At 47.9% G+C, this 22,524-nt stretch overlaps 1 protein-coding gene across 3 annotated transcripts in view; it reads right to left on the bottom strand.

Annotated features, from left to right (window-relative positions):
- Positions 1 to 6,575: 6,575 nt before the first annotated feature.
- Positions 6,576 to 22,524, bottom strand: part of SMC6 (structural maintenance of chromosomes 6) — a 918,345-nt gene continuing 902,396 nt past the window's right edge. For all 3 annotated transcript variants that reach the window (XM_085610645.1, XM_085610644.1, XM_085610643.1), the window contains exon 27: positions 6,576 to 7,082. In XM_085610645.1, coding sequence (XP_085466771.1) covers positions 6,971 to 7,082 — 112 coding nt within the window. In that variant the 3' untranslated portion in view covers positions 6,576 to 6,970. The remainder of the gene's footprint in view (positions 7,083 to 22,524) is intronic.

Below are 22,524 nucleotides of genomic sequence, written 5' to 3'. Positions count from 1 at the left end.
TTAGATTGTGAACCAGCCTCCCCTCGACCAAGCGCAGTTCAATACAGTCTGTGGGGCTATTGGGAAGGACGCATCTTCTGGCCCTCAGTATAGCTTCCCTAATCACGGAACTAGAGCCTCTCACATGGCAGATCCAATTAATTCTTTTGTTCCTGAGAGAATCCTCCCCTTTGTACCCCTGATGCAGGGCAATTTTGAGGACGTTAATCATATTGACGTTACGGGGGGGCTAGGCCCTCCCGAACCATTGATTGCTGCCTTGGAATGTTTCTAGTTGTAGATTCCATGACAAGGGATCTTCCATGTATTCTGAAGAGCCCATGTCTGTTTTCAATTGCTCATCATGTTTTACCAATGATTTCCTGCAAGTAGCCACTTCAGCAAAGCTTCTCTGAACACTTGCATGATCGGCTCTAGTGGGGTAGGGCGAGACCCTGCGGGCGTGGGAAATTTATGCCCATCAGGTAGATTGTTATTCCATTGGGGCAATGCCTTCATTTGCATGCTAGCCCCCGCCTCTTGCTAGCAGCTGGTTCACCTGCCCTGTGAGGTCTCTTATTGTGGACCGGAGTGTGTTAATTTCCGCTTTTAGGTCATTAATGATCTTTTTAGACATCTAGATTGGAAGAAGGTTGCCCCTTGGGCAGTGAAGTCTCCCCCCACACCTTCCCACTCCTCCATGATTATAGAGTCGTCAACCATGCTTTGGAGGGGTGTAAACCTGTTGCTGCAGGTAATTTCTGGATCGGGCAGGCTTGAGGGTGCTGTTTCTGTGTTAGCTGGCATAAGTTGTTCAACCTTCTGGCTTTGTGTTTTAGATTTCCTAAACATGTGTGGGATGCGTTTGTGTGTCCTAGAGCCTGCGCATACTAAGGATTCCTTTGGGCTATAGCTGGAATCCCAGCAGCCTCAGTCATCTGCACTGAGTTCCAGGGCAATGGCTAAAACATTGGGATCACACCAGAATGTTTTGAACTCTCCACTCCGGGAAAAAGGTACGAAACAGTATCATATCTTGAATAGCTCTGATGAATGTGAGCGCCTGCGAAGGGGTCCGGTGTGACTTTGGCATATTGCCAGTGAACCCCAACGATGTTAGGAGGTTGCCGTCATCTGGAGGAGATGACAACTCAAGATGCAAGCCCACCTTCAGCAGCCAGTTATTGAGATAGGCGAAGACTGTTACCCCATCCTCCAAAGATGCGCTGCAACCACAGCCATCTTTTTTGAACACCCGAGTGGCAATGGTGAGGCCAAAAGAGAGAGTTGCAAACTGAAAATGCTCCTCGTCCACCATGAGCCACAAGTAGCGCGTGTGGACCACAGGACAGGGGATATAGAAATAAGAATCTTGCAGGTCCAATGACACTATCCAGTTCCCAAGGTTTAGGGCATATAGGACCTGGGCTAGCATGAGCATCTTGACTTTGTCCTGTCGCAGCAAGGGGATGAGAGGGTGGAGATCTAAAACAGGAGAAAATCCTTCATCATTCTTCAATACAAGCAAGTAGTGGGAATGACATCCAGTTCCCATTTCTGGGGCAGGAACCCTCTCTATGGACAAAAGAGCATACACTTCCTGCTGCTACACCGACAAGTGGTCCTTCGCCAGTCACCCTAACAGCGGTGGAAGGTGGGTCAGGCAGAAAGAAATGGGGTGTGTATCCCTAATGTACAATCTAAAGGTCCCTCTTGTCTGAAGTGATGGCTTGCCACCTTTGGACGCCATATCTGATCCTACCTTCAACAGGGTAGCTGTGTGCTGGAAAGGGCACGCTAAAGCAGTTTTGCAGCCGCTGATGCAAGAGAGACTGCACGTTGTCCCTGCAGTCCTGGATGTGATCTTTCATAACTGTAGCCTTGGCCATGAAAGAGCTGAAAGGTCTTCTGGGCTGGTAAAGGGGGCATGGTGTTGGCAAATCTGAAAGCCCAAGCATAGCCACAGAGCGGGCGAAATTGCTGGAGGAACTGTCAGGTGCGGAAAAAAGACACAAGGAGTGTGCTGTGGCCCTGCTTTCTTTAAACCGTTCTAGGGCTGAATCTGCCTTGTTGTCAAAGAGTTAAGAACCATAAAATGGCATGTCCATCAGGGATGCTTGGACATACCTGCAGAAACTCGTGGACCTCATCCAGGCACGGCGCTGAAGTGTCACCCTTGTACCCATCGCCTGACCTATGCAAACGATTGTGTTCAAGCCTGAGTGAATCACGGATTTGGCTGCATTGTAGATATCTTGAATAGCTTGGCTGAGGGATGCCTGCAGTTAATCCGGAACTTCAAGTAAAACCTGGGCCACCACGTCCCATGGGCATGAGAATAGGGGCCTACAATTCAGCTGGTGTTGCTCATAGAGGAAAGCATATGCTTGCCAAAAGTTTCGATCCTATTTGACTCATGATCAGATGGGGTGGTATGAAAGCGTTGGGATTGATTTTACTTGTTGGAAACTCTGACATAAGATGATGTGCAAGAAAGGATGGGTTGCCAGGTGCTGCACAATGGAGTCTAGGGACCTCCTATTAACAGGTGAACCTGAATATGGTTTCGCCCAAGTGCCCAAATGTGTAATTGTGAGAGCTTCATTAAATCGCAATTGAGGTCCTGTAGGGGCTTTACCAGACTGAAGTACCTGTCGGAACATTGGTCATCACCTTTACAGTTGGAAGATGTATGTCGGGAAGTAGGATCTGCTTTTATGGTTACCCCCACTTTTTGCCAGGTGCTAAGCTGTTTTTGACTAGTTTGACTGGGATCCTGCTAATCAGGACCACAGTCGCTCTGCTTTCCCCCTTAAAGAACAAGTTACTTACCTTCGGTAACGATATATCTGTAAGAAGGAACGCGTTACTTACCTGTAACTGAGGTTATCCAGTATTGGTATCTTTCATTGATTCAGGCATGTGAATCTATGAAAGATACCCTAATACTGGATAAACATAGGTTAGTTATACATTCCTTACCTTAGAATTACCCCCAGGCGTCAGACTGGATCCGGAAAGTTTTTCCATCAGCAGAACCTCTGCGCTTCGGACTGTGGCGTCGGTCGGTTACGCATTCGTCGTTGGCGTCGTGGTCGCCGGGATGACGTCGCAGTTGCTACTTAGACGCCACCCTTGCGCGATGACGTCAGTTCTGTACACGACTTTCCGCGTCAGAAACGCAGAGCCATGCAAGACACTAACCACTGGTGCACAAAACTAAGGCCCTGAAGGGATGTCCTTAACCCTAGAAATCAGTCCACAGAACGGGGAGGATGGGTGGGCGGTAAGGAATCTATAACTAACCTATGTTTCTTACAGATACATCGTTACCGAAGGTAAGTAACTTCTTCATCTGAAAGAAACAGTTAGTTATAGATTCCTTACCTTAGAATAGATACCCCAGCAATACCAACCCCTGTGGTGGGTCTGCGTACCAAGTTCACACCTGAAAGTCCTGGAGAACAGAACTCATGAACATGTGCACTGACGACCACATTGCAGGCTGGAATATGTCCAGAACAGGCACTCTGCATGGCTAATGCAGAGGATTTGTCAACATGACAGAGTTCTTTCTGCACTGCCTTACCTTTCTTTGTCCGAAAGAACACATCAAAGAGCTGATCGTTCACCTGATGTTCCTTGTTACGTAAGGCTCAGGGCCCCTGATCTCCTCCTCCACTAGATGACCCCCCTAAACCAGTAGTGATGCATCTGTCACCACTTTGAGCTCTGAGTGAGGATGGGAAAGCGGTTTGCTGCATGACAACTTAAGATAGATCACCCATCACTGCAGATATTAAGCAGTCTCCTTCAAGAACTGGATGGAGTCAGAGAGGCAGTCTTGATGCTGGGGGGCTCACTGAGATTCCATGATCCATTCCAGGGCCTGAATGTGTCACCTGAAATTGCTGACGTGGAGAATGGGAGAGGCCAAGAGACAAAGAAGCCTCAGAGCTATTCTCAACGAAAACCAGGACTGATCCCGAAATATTGGGATCGTAGTCAGAAAGACTCAGGCATGCTGCGGTGGAGGAATGGCATTGAACCTCACTATTTCCAGGATTGCCTCAAAGAATGTAAATCTCTGTGAGGGGTCATGGGGGGGGGGGGGGACTTCGTCTCATTTACAGTGAAACCCAATCATGTTAGAGGTTCTGCTGTTGTCTGGAAGTGGTCTATGGCTGACTGCAGTGAGCTCACCTTCAGCTGCCAGTTGTCAAAGTAGAGTGTACTGCAACTCCTGACCTCTGACGATGGGCATTGACCAGCACCATCACATTCGAAAACACTTGAGAGGCCGAGGTGAGGCTGAAGGGGAGCACTGCAAATTGAAAGTGTTCCTGGCCCACCCTAAACCGCAGTTAATACATGGGGGATTGCAGGTCTGGTATATGAAAAAGTGCACCCTGCAAGACAACAGACAGGTGTAGTCTCCTAGGTCCAAGGCAGATAGAATCTGAACCAACTGGAGCCTTTTTAATTTGACCTTAAGCGAGATAGCATTTACAGGCTGAAGGTCCAGTACAGAATTGAGTTGGAAGATTGGTACCCCTGTTGTCCAGTGTGATGTCTGCCAACTACGTCTGTGGTCCTAAAGAGGTGAGCGGTCTGCTGCATCACTGGCTGGGAATACAGTTGTCTAAAGGCTAACTCCCTGGTATATCCCCCAAATTTGCAGAAGTACTGGAGGAATTGTTTTGCAGGAGTCAGTACCCCCAAGGAGCCTGTTGTGGCTCATCTGTCTTTAAATCTTTCCAACACTGAGTCTACATTCACTCCAAAGAGTCTAGACCCATCAAAGGATATGTCAATCAGTGATGCTTGCACAATGCCAGAAAACCTGGCCAATCTCATGCAGAAGTGCACTAAAAACACAACACTTGTGCCATCAGCTCTGCAAATGCAGGCTGTGGTATCTAGGTCTATTCGGATAACATATGCTCACTGCATCCTACTCGGCAAGATCCCGCTGGTCATGTTCCATAAGGCATGCATATATCAGCTGCAGAGGCAGACTGAATTTATGGACATCAGTGCAAGCTGGCAGAAGAAAACATCTATGTGCCGTAAGTATCAATCCGCTATACCCAGGGGTTGCTTGAAAATGAGTTAGGATTACCTTTACTGGTCACAGCATGCACAATTAAACTTTGTGGGGTAGAGTACTTGGTGAGAAAACCCTGGTGGCAGTAGCCTGACTGCAGTCCCGGCAGCTTTGTTGGGCCTGAACGTGTGTCATAGGGAGCTGGAAGTGCACTAAGAATTTGGAGCATGGCCTACTTGAAAGCCTTGATTTAATGCAGGGTTTACAATGGCCTTGGGAACTTCAGGTGTGTCAGGACCCATTGATGTATTGGTTCCATAGCCGGAGACCTCGAAGGATTACTGCTTAGATTTTGACACCCTTGCGAAGCCTTCTCCTTGGAAACAAAATTGGGGGATGGAATAAAGTCCTGCTGTACTTTCTTGTGCTTGTGTTTAAACTAAGAATTTCCTTTACGTGAAGATCATTAAAGGGAAGTAGAAAGGTCGTAGGAACAGCCTCATAACTGGGACCAGGCCTGAGATTTGGACGGGGAACTGGAACTGTGCGGTGTACCCGACTCCTTATGCTCAGCGATATACAGCTTCGCCTCCCAGTCTTGGATCGCCTTCGGGTGCATTAGGGCGCATTGGTCAACCAACTAGAGTTGTGGTCAAAAGACACTTATGGTGAGCCATGGCCGGCATCGGTTTGCTGCAGTCTTGACACAGCAGCTTTAAGCATCTCGTTTTCGATAGCAACAATTTCCTAGCACACTATCTTTTGAGAATTTCAAATTCGTTTGAGGACTGACAAAGTTGGGAGCACAGCTCTAGACCTGCTTCTGAAAAGTGCAAAGAAAGAAACTTATATCAATGAGTAGGGGTGGTGCTTACAAGTGGTTCCGCTCAGTCACTTCCAGGGTGGGTTGGAGCCTGCGTGAAGCCACACAAAGCAGCAAGCCACCCACTAGCTCAAAGGAACACTGCTGAAATAGCGTCCCGATCCAGTCTGGTGCCTATGAGATTTTTTGAAGGTGGATAATCTGAGGTTAGAAGTATCCATGAGAATAGAATAGAAATTGAAAAAGTGTCTAACATTAATAAATATTTCACACAAGGCAGACATGAATATACTAGTTCATTGTGGGAAAACAGAGCAATTAAAGGTTAAATTCCCTACCATTACAGAAAACCCACACAGACATAAGCCTCATTCCAACGTGGTGTAGTAGCTTAGATGTTTACCTTTCATCCCTGAGAATGGAGAAACATGCAATTCCAGCCAATGCCATTATCTCACAACGCAATGTATAAATATGGCTGGTACTTAAGACTGCGCTGTCCAGGACTGTCCCACTACGTGCTGCTATCATCCCTCAATATATTATGGTTTCTGAGGTCGAGTATCAACTAGACAACATTTGTACACAATATTATTCTCTTCCAAGTACCGAATTTGATACGGTTCAACCACAATAAAGTCTTTTTAGGAGCTCACCTGCCCTTTTATCTAGTTTCATGCTTTATAAAATATCTAAATACAATAAGTAAAATAAAGTGTCAAAACACAGAGTCAATAGAAATGTTTATTGCTTTGTTTTCATAATAGAAAAATATGTGAATTAGGCAGTCTAGGTTCTTCAAAAATATTCTGATTATGGAAACTTTGAATATTGAACATGTTGCCCCATTATAAATATAATCAATACCAACATGGGCTGTCATTTTTTTTCTAAAATGTGCATTAAGAATTATATGTTCATGTATAAAATAAAAAAATCCAAAAACGAACTAAATACTTTCTACAAGGGAATATACAGTTTCTTTTTCACATCCCTCCAAATATCGCTTCTTGCAACAATATTAACAAAGTGAATAATTTAACCCCGCCATCAACCCATAGGAACTGGGTTACAGTTTTGATAACAAGTCTGTGATTAAGCTCTTCACTTAATAAGACTCGTTAATTTTCATTCTCTTCCTCTTGATTTCTAGAAGGAAACTGTAATCTTGATTGTCCCCTGTCAGGGTCTTGCATTCGAAGAATTCGGATAAGGCTACTCGTAGGCAAAGAGCTGGACAAAATGAAAAAACACGTTTAAATAATACATTTATCACCAGTGAATTGCTGTCAATCTAACGTGCAACTGAACTCCTCTGTACATTTTAATAAAATCATGACAGCTGGATTAGGAGAAAGCAATCATACAATACAGATCATGCAGCAACATTTAGCCTGAGTAAGATATGCCACACAATAGACCAGTACATCTGTGATCAACCCCAGCTCAAATTGAAAATGCATTAAAAGGGGACTGAGAAAAACTATGAAGAGAGAAGACCAACTCACCTTCAGCAATGCTCTTTCTGATGGATATTCTATTTAACTGCAGATTACTCACCTTAGAATTATCCTCAGGTATCATAATGAATCTATAAACCTTTTCCAGCACTGCTTCAGCTAACTGGTAGGTGGGGCTGTGAGGCTCCACACCGCCCAGAAGTGATGCAGCAGAGCTGCATGTAAGTGCAAACCCTGCATGCTGCTGCCACTTTGTTTCCCTCACACACATCCGTGAACAATTTATCTTACAAAGAGGCTACTCCTCAGAAAGGGGTGGTGGGAGTGGAGTGGGGAAAATGCGGTTTGATAGAGTATCCCCCACAAAGAGCATTAATGATAGGAAGAAAATGTTCTACTACTGGAAGCTGCTAACCAGAGATTCTCACCTATAGACTAGATAGCAAGAAGTACCTCCCCAGGTGGAGGTGGGCTCAAACCAAAAATTCATGCAGAGCAAAATAGCCTTTAAGCTGGACCAGGCCATCAAGGCAGTAGTGCTTTGTGAATATGTGCCCTGATGCCTAACATCACAATATGGCAGATGTCAATGACGGGCACTCTGGGTCCCAACACAGTGGTAGCAGATCTTAATGCAGAGGACTATACACAAGATATTCTGCTACACAATCTTCCCTTTCTTCACCTCAGAGAATCACACAAAAAGATGATTGCCAAAACAGTAATCCTTGTGTTAATATGGAAATTGATGAATTCATCGATAAAATGAAATCTCATACTTATTAAGAGAATCGCCCGTTTTGAACTCCACATCAACCTCAACTTATAAATATGTAGTCAAGCAGGCCCAGGGACATAGGCACAGGATTATTGATTAAAAGGTCACAGGTGAGAGGGTGCCTAGCTGGCAGACAAACACTTGGGCAGGAAACTCTTGATCAATCCCAAAGATACTTGTAAATAAAGGGACCCCCTCTAAAGGCGTATGAGGTCTAGGAGTAAGAGGGGAAAACTAAACAACTAAATAAAGAACAACTCCTCTTAGACCTATATTGCTTTTACCCAGAAAAGTATCTACACATGGGTTGATGCGTTTTATTTTATTTGTTAATTTCCAATTAATGTTATTGTATAACTGTTATAAATCAGTCTCCATTATTTTATAAAACAGTACAAATCATATCATATTCAAACAAGTACATTTTTTGTAGAAAAAGTCTTTTATATCGAATATATACAAATAGCAACACCCTACTCATGAACGCAATCAATTCTCAGACACATTCGCAACTCTAACTCACTCTCAATCACACAACACACATATACTCAATGGGTTCAAGGAGCATCTAGATGTAAAGACATCTCCAATGTTTGGGTTAAATGACAACAACCTAAACAGGTCAGGGCGCACGTGGTCTACGCGCGTTTCGGTGGAATAAGCACAACTATGGACCACCTTCATCAGGACCTCGCCCAACTAGGGTAGAGTGTCATCGAAATTGTAAAAAGTAGGGGTATTGTTTAGATTTGAATGAAATATATGTATTCCAACTTTTAATGCGACGAATAAAGCACACTGATTCTTTTTCGTCAAGAACAGATGAGAATTCTAATAGCACGAAATAATTGATTACACTTCCGTGGCGCTCATGGATCTGACAGCGTCCCGTGCTGCTATATGCAGCACGGGACGCTGTCAGATCCATGAGAGATACGTTTGCCGAGAGAGGTGCTAAAAAGAGAGGCTGCGGCCCGGAGGGCACACAACAATCCATATTACTATCTGCAATCTACAAAATTCTGTAAATGGTCTAGCATCTACGTGCGTGAAACTTTGATCTACATCTGATATAAATATTTTTCGTATTGATGCACAGAAAATTGTCCTTCCTCTGAACTAGCGCCACGGAAGTGTAATCAATTATTTTGTGCTATTAGAATTCTCATTTGTTCTAGACGAAAAAGAATCAGTGTGCTTTATTCGTCGCATTAAAAGTTGGAATACATATATTTCATTCAAATCTAAACAGTACCCCTACTTTTGACAATTTCGATGACACTCTACCCTAGTTGGGCGAGGTCCTGATGAAGGTGGTCCATAGTTGTGCTTATTCCACCAAAACGCGCGTAGACCACGTGCGCCCTGACCTGTTTAGGTTGTTGTCATTTAACCCAAACATTGGAGATGTCTTTACATCTAGATGCTCCTTGAACCCATTGAGTATATGTGTGTTGTGTGATTGAGAGTGAGTTAGAGTTGCGAATGTGTCTGAGAATTGATTGCGTTCATGAGTAGGGTGTTGCTATTTGTATATATTAGATATAAAAAACTTTTTCTACAAAAAATGTGCTTGTTTGAATATTATATGATTTGTACTGTTTTATAAAATAATGGAGACTGATTTATAACAGTTATACAATAACATTAATTGGAAATTAATAAATAAAATAAAAAGAACATTTTTATAAAAAACAAAAAGACTATGTACTGATGTATTTAATTGTGCAAATTATATATGTGGTATAAGTAGTGATCAACCCATGCGTAGATACATGTCTGGGTAAAAGCAATATAGGTCTAAGAGGAGTTGTTCTTTATTTAGTTGGTCAATCCCAAAGCGCGCTCCTAAAAACACCATAAAGTCAGATGCCCCAAGTTAGGAACACATAGCTAATCAGGGTCTAGCACATACAGTGATCATACGCTCCCCGTGTCGGACATCTGGACAATCTATCCATTCACCACACTGTGTCCTCGCAAGGTCGCGACCCACCTGTAGTAACCATTTGACCATTAATTTATGACTCCAAAGGCAGCACCGACATTCCTCACCATATATAGTATGCCGGAAACTTTTATGACCTTTCGTGTTTTGTATAAAAGAAGGACAAACACTAATTGTAAATATGGACAGTCCTCAGACCTCGTGCCTGTATCTGTTCTCCCGGCTATAACATTTAATTAAACAAACTGTTCCTGTTTTGCCAAATGTCTCTTGTTTTTTTATAAGGATTTCTAACTTAAGCAACACTTGGTATGATCAATGTAAAAGTTTAAAGCCCTTTTGAGGGTACAGCCGATGGAGCCTCTCCTCTTTCGAGTGGGGAGGTAGTGGGGCAAATAATGCTGCTAGGGGCATCGATTGCCCAACACGAAAGGGAGTCATGACTTTAGCTAAGAAGGCTTTTGTGAGAAAGTGGGTTGTTGGTTATGGGGGGGAAAGAGGAGTAGGGGGGGGAAGAGGGGACCCTACTGAAGCAAAAGCAAAAATCCTTGTCCGGGTGAGCCACAAAAAGTGATTCTATTAACCTGTGCTAAACTGTCTGGAAGCCTGGCACACAAACTTAACTTAGAGGCATTGTCTAAAGTATTTATGCCACTCACAAACAGTAATTAAGTGATAACACAGCACAAGAAAAATCCCACAGCAACTCAGGTTAAAATGTAATCAATTATTTCACACCAAAAGAAGAAAAATCCAATAAGTAGAACCGGAGATATGCAATTTTAAAGGTTTTGAAGAAAAGCAGCACTTAGAAGTGCCAACTCCAGTTATCTGGTCGCAGGAGACCAGTTCTAAGTCGCAATTCAAGCTGACCGTGATGGAGCACAGGTTGGAAACAGGACTTCGTTCAGTCCACTGTGAAAACTACCTTGTGTGCTGGTGCGTCGGGATGTGAAGCCTGTGCTCGACCTACACGACATGGGCATCAAGGAGCCGTCGAAGGGAGCTGTGAGGACTTGAGTAGAGAGATGCACCGGTGCTGAACCAAGAGGCTGTGAACTGGACCTGTTTCGGGATCCAGCACACTAGGTCGGTGCTTGCGAAGATGCTGATCAGAAGCTGCGATGTGCTGTCTGGCGTCAGGCTGGGATGGTTTTCGACGTAGAGATGCTTTGTGCTGGGTTGGTGCTGCGATGCTGCCGACCTGGAGGTGCAATGCAAGGTTCTGTGTTGAGATGCGCCGGAGCAGAGGAAACTGTAATGGCCCCTATGCCTCAGAACAGGAGGCCATCTAACACGCCCTTGGAGACTCTCAATGGCCCTGGGTTTAAGTTGCAGATTCAGTCCTTCATCCTCCGGCAGTACAGCAGCAGAGAAGTCCCTCTTGCAGCAGAGCAGCTGGGCAGTCCTTCTTGCAGCAGAGGAGTACGTCTCCAGAGTCTTCCACGGTCCAAGAGTGATCTAAAGAGTTGAGTCTGAGGGTCAAATATTTATACCTAGTGAAATCCTTTATATGTAAGCTGAGCCAGTGCCTTTGAAGTTCAAGTGTGGTAGGTGACAACTCTGCCCCCATATCAAGTCAGAGATGGCTCATTCTGCTAATACCTGCCAAACCCAGGCCCTCCTCTGTGATACTCTCTGGGTGGAATACAAAAAGGCCAACTGCACCTAGTAATGTTACCCAGGAATAGACTGCCGGCACAAAATCGTTAGGGCAAGAGAATGCCAACTTTCTAAAAATGGCATTTCCAGAATTGTTACCTAAAGTCTGACTATCATAAAATTGGGATTTAAATTACCATTCCTCAGATACCAAACATGTCTTTCCTACCGGCTCCCAATTAAAATGTATCAATTATTAAATGTAATAAGGTAACCCAATGAAATCCTATGGGAGAGGTAGGCCTTAAAGTAGTACACAACGAATTTGAGAGTTTTTCACCACCAGGACATGTGAAACCTAAAAGCACATGTTTTACTTTTTACATACATTGCACCCTGCCCTAGGGCCTACCCTAGGGGTGACATATGTATTAAAAGGGAGGTTTAGGCCTGGCAAAATGGTTTATTTTGCCAGGTGCAAATGGAATTTTAAATGGCATACACAGGCTCCAATTGTAGGCTTGGGACAGGTGTGAACAGTTAGTTAGGTGGGTGGTACAATCAGTACTGCAGGCTCACTAGTAGCATTTAATTTACAGGCCCTGGGCACTTGAAATACCACTTTACTAAGGACTTACAAGTACATTAAATATGCCAATTGAGTGTAAGCCAATTTGACCATGTTTATGGGAAATGGTTAGCAGTGGTAAAGTGTGCAGAGTCCTGTGGCCAACAAAAAACAAATCCAGAAAAACAGGAGGAGTAAAGGCAAGTTATTTGGGGGAAGAGCAACCTAAAGCTGACAGGTCGAACAGCCGCCCAATTCCTTAGCATCAGTTTGTCTGGGAAAAGGTTGGTGCACCAACAGTGCCTGAAGCTCACTCATGCAAAGAGCTGAACGAATCACTATGAGAAAGATAGTCTTCAAAGTCCAGAGATGCAGTGAGCAGCTATGCATAGACTCGAATGGTGTCAACATGAGAAACATTAAAACCAAATTAAGGTCTCACTGTGGCATCACAAATGGTTTGGGAGAAAACGTGTCTTAAACCTATAATAAATCTCATCACAACACATGAGTTAAGCATGGACGGTTGGTTCGGCTAATGTACAAAGGCCTAAAGAACCAATAAATAACATGTTATACTGCCCCCTGCAAGGCCTTGTGGGGCCAAAGACAAAACTATCAATAGAACATCCAACAGCTTGGCTTGTAATGGGTCAGTTTAGTACATAACACCAGGACACAAATCTGTTCCAGCGCCTGGCATAAATTAACTTCAAGGAAGGTGCCTAGAGGTGAGGATGACATGCACCACTACAGACGGCAGACATAACGCAGTCACCTGCAGCCACTCAATCTCCATGCATGGATGTGTAAATTGTATAGGCTTGGTTGAAGTATCGTGCCCTCTTGCTGTGACAAAAGGTCCTCTCAAAGTGGTAGCATAATCGGGGACAGATACTTATGCCCCGAAGAACAAGTTACTAACCTACATTAACAATAGATCTGTAAGAGACATATATTAGTTATAGATTCATTACTTTGGAATTACCCCCAGGCATCAGACTGGATCCAGAGAAATCTTTTCGTAGCAGTACCCCTGTGCGTCAGTAGGTGCGCCGGTCGACTCCGCATTCGTCTTCGGCATCGGAATGACGTCGTGATCTCTACTTAGTCGCTGCCCCTGCGCGCTTAAGTCAGTTTTTTACACGAAATTCCACGCCAGAAGTGCAGAGCCATGCAAGACACTGACCACTGGTGCATAAAACTAGGGCCCTGAAAGGGAGTATCTAACTCTAGAAGTCAGTTCGCAGAACGGGGAGGATGGGTGGGGCGGTAATCTATAATATATGTCTCTTACAGATATATTGTTACCCAAGGTAAGTAATTTGTTCATCTGAAAGAGGAGTAAGTAACTTGTTCATCGGGAGAGGAGTTGGCCTAACTGCTTGGGCGGTCAACTTCGAATCTGGGGAACCGTGTTCGAGTCTTGGCAATAACACTGAACATCTTGTGATTCTGGGCAAATCACTTAAACTCCTGTGCCTAACAAAATGATGAATGTGTCCTTATGTAATGCAACTGCTGCTATGTAGAGCGCTCTGATACCCGATCAAGTTTGCGCTTCATAAAACTCCGTAAAAAGACTATTAGTTATAGATTCCTTACCTTGGAATAGATACCCCAGCAATACCAACCCGGAGGTGGGTCTGCGAACCAAGTTCACACCAGAAAGTCCTGGAAAACAGAACAGCCAAAGAAGCCATCTCTCCGGACTTGAGTATCCAGGCAATAATGTTTAGTGAACGTGTGCAAAAGATGCCCATGTAGCCGCCTGGCAGAGGTCACTAAGGGGGACTCCACGTCCCAAAGAGGTAGTGGCCGTCTCCCTGGTGAAATGGGTGCGCAGTCCTACTGGAGGCTCCTTTTTCGCCAAGAATAAAAGATCTTAATGCAAAGCACGACCTATTTAGAGATGGTCCGTTTTTGCACGGGTCGACCTTTCTTGGTGCCCACATGGCCAACAAAGAGTTGATCGTCGACCCGGAATTGTTTTGTGTGATCCAATTAAATGGATAACGTATGTTTTGGATCCAGAAGGTGGAGTCTCTCCTCCTCCTTGGAGGGATGCGGGGGCAGAAAGAAGGTGGGCAACGTGTAGGTCTGTCCTATGTGGAAAGAGGTAACCACTATGGGAAGAAAAGAAAGGTCTAGTTCTAAGTACAACCTTGTCCCGATGAACAGCAAGGAAAGGAGGTTTAGAAGAAAGAGCCTGAAGCTCACTCACCCTGCAACCCGAAAAGCAGACTTTAGAGTTAAGAGTCTGAGAGGACAATTATGTAGTGGCTCGAAAGGAGCACACATAAGGTAAGTTAAGACCAAATCCAAGTCCCACTGAGGCATTAAGAAAGGAATTGGAGGAAAGAGACGAGTAAAGCCCTTTAGAAATCTATTTACAATAGGGGACTTAAAAAGAGAAGGCTGATCAGGAAGGCCGAAATGGCCGAAAGATAGCCTTTAAGGGCGCCCAGAGCAAAGCCCCGCTGGCATAAAGAAAGAATGAAGAAGAGAGCCTCTGAAAGAGGGGCAGAAGGGGATCCACAGCCTTTGCTGTGCACCATACCACAAATGTGTTCCATCTACAGGCATATACCGTTTTAGTGGAGGGACGCCTGGCTGCCAAGATGTCATTACGGACTTCGGGAGGAAGGTCGAAAGCTGTCAACTGTCGCCGCTCAATCTCCACGCAAGGAGGTGGAGGCTGGACAGGTTCGGGTGGAGGACCGTCCCCTGTAGCTGTGACAGAAGATCCTCCCGAAGAGGCAGTCTGATCGGAGGATCGATTGCCATGTTCAAGAGCTTGGGATACCAGACTCTTCGTGCCCAGTCCGGGGCCACAAGAATGACTTGAGCCCAGTCGCGCTTGATCTTCCTCAGCACTCTGGGCAGAAGTGGTATAGGCGGAAAGGCGTATAGAAGACCGCAACTCCACTCGGGACAAAAAGCGTCGCCGAGCGAGTGCCGCCTTGGAAATTCCAATGGGCAGAACTGCTGACATTGCGGGCTCTCTTCGGTGGCGGACCGATCTCACCTAGGCTCTCGCCACTGCTGAAAGAGACCTTGCACCACCTCCGAGTGAAGACGCCATCCGTGATCCATCATGCACCTGCGGCTGAGCTCGTCTGCCCTGGCATTCAGGGAACATGCCAGGTGTTGAACCACCAGGGACATGCCCTGATGTTCCAGCCATGTACAAAGACTAACAGCCTCCTGACATATTGTCCCCAACCCCACCCCGCCCTGTTTGTTGCAGTACCACATGGCGGTGGTGTTGTCTGTGAACACCTGTACCACTCTTCCCTTGACAGAAGGAAGGAATGCATTCAGTGCAAGACGGATCGCCCGGAGCTCCAGAAGGTTGATGTGGAGCCCGGACTCCGCCGGATACCAGAGCCTTCTGATCTATGCCTCTCCCATGGGGCCGCCCCATCCCAGAAGTTACAACAAACAAATGATGGACGGAATGCTGACAATGCATACATTCTCCCCCAGCCCGAACTGCCAAGCCATGTCTTCCCTGGACCGGAATCAAGCATCCTAGGACCGGTTTCTGGCTATCAGCCGTCATCAGCCAGGATAGCTTGACTCCAGTGGCGTAGTGAGCACGGGTCCCACGTCTGGGAATACCCATCCCACTTAGGGCGAAAAGCGTTACAACAAACAAATGATGGACGGAATGCTGACAATGCATACATTCTCCCCCAGTCAAGAGATCTGGGTTAAATCCATCGTTCTTTTGCCCACTACACCACCCCAGTTTAGACATGGCCTTATGCAAATCAGTCTTGACCCTGTGCCTCATGGGAACAGTCCAGCCCGAACTGCCAAGCCATGTCTTCCCTGGACCGGAATCAAGCATCCTAGGACCGGTTTCTGGCTATCAGCCGTCATCAGCCAGGATAGCTTGACTCCAGTGGCGTAGTGAGCACGGGTCCCACGTCTGGGAATACCCATCCCACTTAGGGCGAAAAGCGTTACAACAAACAAATGATGGACGGAATGCTGACAATGCATACATTCTCCCCCAGTCAAGAGATCTGGGTTAAATCCATCGTTCTTTTGCCCACTACACCACCCCAGTTTAGACATGGCCTTATGCAAATCAGTCTTGACCCTGTGCCTCATGGGAACAGTCCAGCCCGAACTGCCAAGCCATGTCTTCCCTGGACCGGAATCAAGCATCCTAGGACCGGTTTCTGGCTATCAGCCGTCATCAGCCAGGATAGCTTGACTCCAGTGGCGTAGTGAGCACGGGTCCCACGTCTGGGAATACCCATCCCACTTAGGGCGAAAAGCGTTACAACAAACAAATGATGGACGGAATGCTGACAATGCATACATTCTCCCCCAGTCAAGAGATCTGGCACGGGTCAGACTGATTTGCATATGGCCATGTCTGAACTGGGGTGGCAGAGTGGGCTAAAGAACGGTGATGGATCAAACCCAGATCTGTTGACTGGGTGTGAGTGTTTGATTGGTTCTGACGCTCCGTCCATCACCACCCCCTTTTGTACCGCTTTGTTCGCCATAAGTTGGCAGGGTATGCTCAGACGTGAGTCCCTTGCTCACTTTGCCACTGGGTTCAAGCAAGCCTGGCTGAAGACGGCTGAAATGCCAGAAACCGGTGCTAGGAAGCTTGTTTCCGGTCCAGGGAAGGCATGGCTTGGCAGTTCGGGCTGGACTGTTCCCATGAGGCACGGGTCAGACTGATTTGCATATGGCCATGTCTGAACTGGGGTGGCAGAGTGGGCTAAAGAACAGTGATGGATCAAACCCAGATCTGTTGACTGGGTGTGAGTGTTTGATTGGTTCTGACGCTCCGTCCATCACCACCCCCTTTTGTACCGCTTTGTTCGCCGTAAGTTGGCAGGGTATGCTCAGACGTGAGTCCCTTGCTCACTTTGCCACTGGGTTCAAGCAAGCCTGGCTGAAGACGGCTGAAATGCCAGAAACCGGTCCTAGGAAGCTTGTTTCCGGTCCAGGGAAGGCATGGCTTGGCAGTTCGGGCTGGACTGTTCCCATGAGGCACGGGTCAGACTGATTTGCATATGGCCATGTCTGAACTGGGGTGGCAGAGTGGGCTAAAGAACGGTGATGGATCAAACCCAGATCTGTTGACTGGGTGTGAGTGTTTGATTGGTTCTGACGCTCCGTCCATCACCACCCCCTTTTGTACCGCTTTGTTCGCCATAAGTTGGCAGGGTATGCTCAGACGTGAGTCCCTTGCTCACTTTGCCACTGGGTTCAAGCAAGCCTGGCTGAAGACGGCTGAAATGCCAGAAACCGGTCCTAGGAAGCTTGTTTCCGGTCCAGGGAAGGCATGGCTTGGCAGTACGGGCTGGACTGTTCCCATGAGGCACGGGTCAGACTGATTTGCATATGGCCATGTCTGAATTGGGGTGGCAGAGTGGGCTAAAGAACGGTGATCGATCAAACCCAGATCTGTTGACTGGGTGTGAGTGTTTGATTGGTTCTGACGCTCCGTCCATCACCACCCCCTTTTGTACCATCCCAGAAGTGACGCATCTGTCACCACAGTGAAGTCTGGTTGGGGAAGGGAGAAGGATCTGCCGTTGACCCAATCCTGGTTTGTTATCCACCACTGCAAAAGGTGTGCAGTGCCCTCCGAGATCTAGACGCAATCTGAAAGATTCCCCTGATGCTGTGCACACTGGAACTTCAGGTCCCACTGCAGAGCCCGCATATGCCACCTAGTATGATCCACCAGCAGGATGCAGGAGGCCATGAGGCCCAGCAGCCTCAAGGTTATTCTCACCGAAACCCGGGATCGAGGCTGAAACATCGGGATCATAACCCGAATATCCCGGACTCACCGCTCAGCCCAAAACTGCGCTGTATCCAGAACCGCTCCGATGAAAAGGAGCTTCTGACATGGAATCAGGTGTGACTTCGGCACGTCGATAGTGAACGCCAGCAAATGCAGAAGGTCCGCTGTAGTCTGAAGTTGGGAGAAGACAGCCTGGGGTGAACCCACCTTCAACAGCCAGTCGTCAAGATAGGGGAAGAGTGGAACCCCTGATCTGCGCAGATGAGCTGCGACCACCGCCATCATTTTTGTGAACACCCAAGGGGGGCTGGTAAGGCCAAAGGGGAGCATGAAGAACTGAAAATGCTTGTGGCCTACCGTGAACCGTAGGTAACGCCTGTGGGCCGGCAGGACGGAGATGTGGACATAGGCGTCCTCTAAGTCCAACGCTACCATCCAGTCTCCAGGGTCAGAAGCACACAGAACCTGAGCCAATATCAACATTTTGAACTAATCCTTCCGGAGGAAGCGGTTGACGTCCTGGAGATCTAAGATAGGACGCAGGCCTTTGACCTTCCTGGGTACTAGGAAGTAGTGGGAGTAGCAACCACGACCTACTTCTGGTACAGGAACGTGCTTGATGGCTCCCTTGGCCAAAAGAGCTGTAACTTCCTGGCGGAGAAGGGACAAGTGATGGAGTGTTGGTGGCATGGATGGAGTGGTAGTCTCGAAGGGGAGGGAGTAGCCCCTTCGGACTATCTGCAAAACCCACCTGTCCGACGTGATGTTTGGCCAGTGGGGGAGGTGGCGGATCCTGCCGCCCACTGGCAACTGGTGGCCCTGAAATGTCGGACTAGGAAGGTATGGAGGCTGCTGCAGAGGGGGCACTGGTGTACTGGCCCGCTTGCTAGCCCCCAGCCCCATGGTGCTGGGTTCCATCTCCCTGGCCGCGCAGATGCTGGTCAGCTTGCACAGGCCTGTGGCTCTGGGTGGAACGTAGTGGGGCAACCCTTCCATAGCCACGAATGGTGCGAAAACCAGACAGCGTGGGGCGAGAGGTGGTAGTGAGGCCCAAGGATCTGGCCGTAGCCTTAGAATCCTTAAAACGCTCAAGCGCGTTGCCTGCTTTGTCGCCAAACAAGCGACGGCCATCAAAGAGCATGTCCAAATGTGTTGATTGGACATTACCCGAGAAGCCAGTGGACCTCAGTCAGGCGTAGCGTTGCAGGGCTACGGACATTTAAATCATCCTGCCTAGCGAGTTGGCGGTGTCCAGCCCACATCGTATGGCGAACCTTGCTGCGTCTCTTCCTTCCGCAACCGCACTGGAGAGTACGGTCCGGGCACTGTGGCAGCACCTGCGCAACCGTGTCCCACACGGAGTGGGTGCAACGGCCCAAAATATATGCAGTGTTCACTGACCGCAGTCCTAAGCTGGCAGAAGACAGCATCTTCCCAAAATGATCCAGCTTCTTGGATTCCGTATTTGGGACGCAGTAGGGAAAGCGCCTTTGGACGTCGAGGTCTGGTGACCAAGCTCTCAGGGGTAGGGTGTTGGGAAAGGAAAGTGGGGTCACCCAGAGCCGGGCGGTGGCGTCGGGCAATCATCCTATCCACAGGAGCCCCTATGCTGGGCTTGGGGCAAGTGCCCAGAAGGATGTCAGTGAAGGCCTCATTGAACGGCAGCAGGGGTTCTGAAGAGGGTGCTGCCGGTTGGAGCACCTCAGTCAGGATGTTGGTCCTGACCACCACAGTAGGAAGCTCAAGGCCCAAGGCCTCGCCGCCCAACGCAACACCACAGCGTAGGAAGCCCCCTCCTCTGTAGCCACAGTAGGGGGAGAAAGCAAGCCAAGGTCTGGGGATGTATCCAGACCACTGGCCTCACCCAGTTCCTCTCTGCAGTCCGGCTCATCCAGTTGATCTGCCAGAGGGTCAACAGACCCCTCCCAGTCCTTCTCACCCTCTTCTGGCTGCCACTCAGGGCGATGGGGAACGCCAGGATAGAACAGGGATACAAAAGTACCGGTAAGGCGCCGGTACCGGTCGATGCCGGTCCGGCTCCGTGTCCATGTCGAGGGGTGGACTGGGGTTGACGTCGGCTGGGGACACAAACGGCATCAGAGGTGGCAGAGGCGTTATCAGTGGAAGCAGCAACGGAGGAGGTGTTGTGAGATCGACCAGCACCGATCCGGATCCAGGCCTTGATCCTTGGGGGACCTGTGGTGCCGGGGCAGGAGCCGCCGGCGTCGAAGGCCTAGAACCCCCAGCCGAGTCCGTGGTGGCCAAAGGTGCGCCGGCTGAGTCGGGCTGCTCAAAAATGGAATGGAGGGCTTCGTAGAACGTACAAAGTTGGGCTAGGGTTGGCTCCAGGTCCCGGAAAGGGAGGAAAGCTCGGAGCCGACCCAACAGGCTCCGCGGGCAGAGCCAAAGGACGACGACCTTCCGCATCCCGCGTTGCGTCCGCCGACAGACGGGGAGAAGGCGAAGAGCGACCGTGCTTCTCCTTTTTTTGCTTCGACTTGCACGAAGAGTTCAAAGAGGAGTGGTGGTGGTGACTCTGCGACCGGTCCCGTGACCTCCCTCTTGACTGGGACCTCGAGCAGTGCAGAGCTGACTGCTAGGCCTCCAGAAGCTTTCGGGACCGCTCCCGCAAAGACTTTGGGTTCATGGCCCGACAGTCGGAGCACGACTTCTGGTTGTGTTCGCGCTCCAGACATCAAAGGCACACGAGGTGCGGGTCCGTGACCGACATCAACTTGTGACAGGAGTCACAAGGTTTGAATCCGGTTTGTCAATGGGACATCCCTCCGTGCACCAGGAGTCGAACGACTCAAAAAGATGTCGTCAAAACAGAGTTTGTCAAAAAGTGACTAAGGGTACCACTCTCAGTGGATCTGCACTGGCTATCGCGGGAAAAAAAAGAAAGAACTGACGTCAGAGCGCAGGGGCGGCGTCTAAGTAGATACCGCAACGTCATCCGGGCAATCAAGACGCGGAACGCGGAGTCGACCGACGCCACCTACCAACGCCCAGGGGTACTGCTGCGAAACAAATTCTCCGGATCCAGTCTGACGCCTGGGGATAATTCTAAGGTAAGGAATCTATAACTAGTAGTCTTTTTCGGATGTTCCAGGTAATACCCTCCTGACCCAATCCAGAGCCACCAGGATGACTTGGGCCTGGTCATTCCTGATCTTTTTCAGTACTTGGGGCAGAGGCAGGAAGGTATAGAGTAATCTTGTACTTCATTTCATCCAGACTGCATCTCCTAGCGAGTATTCTTGTAGGAACTCCAAACACTCAATACGTTTGACATTGCACATTCTCAACTGTAATAACACTATCTAGCAAGGATTCTCCCCACTGCTGGAAGGTACCATGTGCCACCTTGGGTTTTAGATGCCTTTCATGGTCTGCCATACACTGCATGCTTAGCTTGTACCCTCTTGCAAGGATCCTTCCATGTGGTTTGCGGTCAGCGAAATGCCCCAACGCTCCAACCAATTCCAGGGGCACACAACCTCCTCGAAAAGGACCTAGGACCCCACTTCACCAGGTCTTCTGCAATTTGAAATGGTGGTTGTGTTGTCTGTGAGACCCTGCACGAGTCTCCCCTTGATAAACGGCAGGATTACTTTTTGTGACACAAATGGTCCACAACTCCAACAGACTGACAGAACTGGGCTTTCATCGAGACCATAGACCTCTAAACTCTGCCTCTGCCAGATGACCTCCTCATCTCAGTAGCAACGCACTGGTCATGATCGTCAGATCTGTGTGGGTAAGGGGCATGGAGCTTGCAGCTTGCAGCTGGATCAAATGTGTTTGAGCAGCCACAACTGCAGATTGTGAGCTGTCTCGTCTGGAATCTGGATGGCATTTAATACATTTCCTCTGTGATGGGTCCAGTAGATTTCAGATTCCATCGCCAAGCTTGCATATGCCACTTGGGGCAGTCAACCAGGAAGATGATGTAGGAGGCTAATTAAGAAGCCTCAGATTAAGACCTAGGCTGAAACATCAGAATCATAGCTCGAATTTCCTAGACACGCTGCCATGGAGCGAAAGCCTTGAAGATCAAGTTACTTACTTTCAGAAACGCTCTTTCTGGTGCAGACTTTACCTACCTGCAGATTTCTCACCTTTTGAACATGCTCCAGGTGTCAGACTGGATCCCGAAACATTTCTGCAGTACCTACTCATGCCGGTAGATAGCACTGTGCGGCACCGCACTGACTCCATTAGACTCTGGAAATGACATGCAGGGCCTATATAAGTGCCACTCCCCCACACTGTCAGTTGCTGTTCGCGCCCCCAAACGAAGAGCGCCAAAAGCTACCTAATTGTGACCAGTGTGCCGATTGCTAGACTTGGTGAGTCCAATTCACAGAACGGAAAGTGCTGCCTGTTCCATGGCCTGGTCGAAAGCCAAATTGCTCGTCTTCAAATCTCAAATTAGTTTTCAAAAAGGTAGAGTTCTGCTGACCAGGTGTTTGAGAATTTTTACAGGGTAAGGGAGATAGGGCGATAATTGTTTGGGCACTGAGGGTCAAGG

The sequence above is a fragment of the Triturus cristatus genome, chromosome 6 (assembly GCF_964204655.1).
Source record: "Triturus cristatus chromosome 6, aTriCri1.1, whole genome shotgun sequence".
In the NCBI taxonomy this organism is placed as follows: domain Eukaryota; kingdom Metazoa; phylum Chordata; class Amphibia; order Caudata; family Salamandridae; genus Triturus; species Triturus cristatus.
This window is presented reverse-complemented; position numbering and strand designations above follow the sequence as displayed.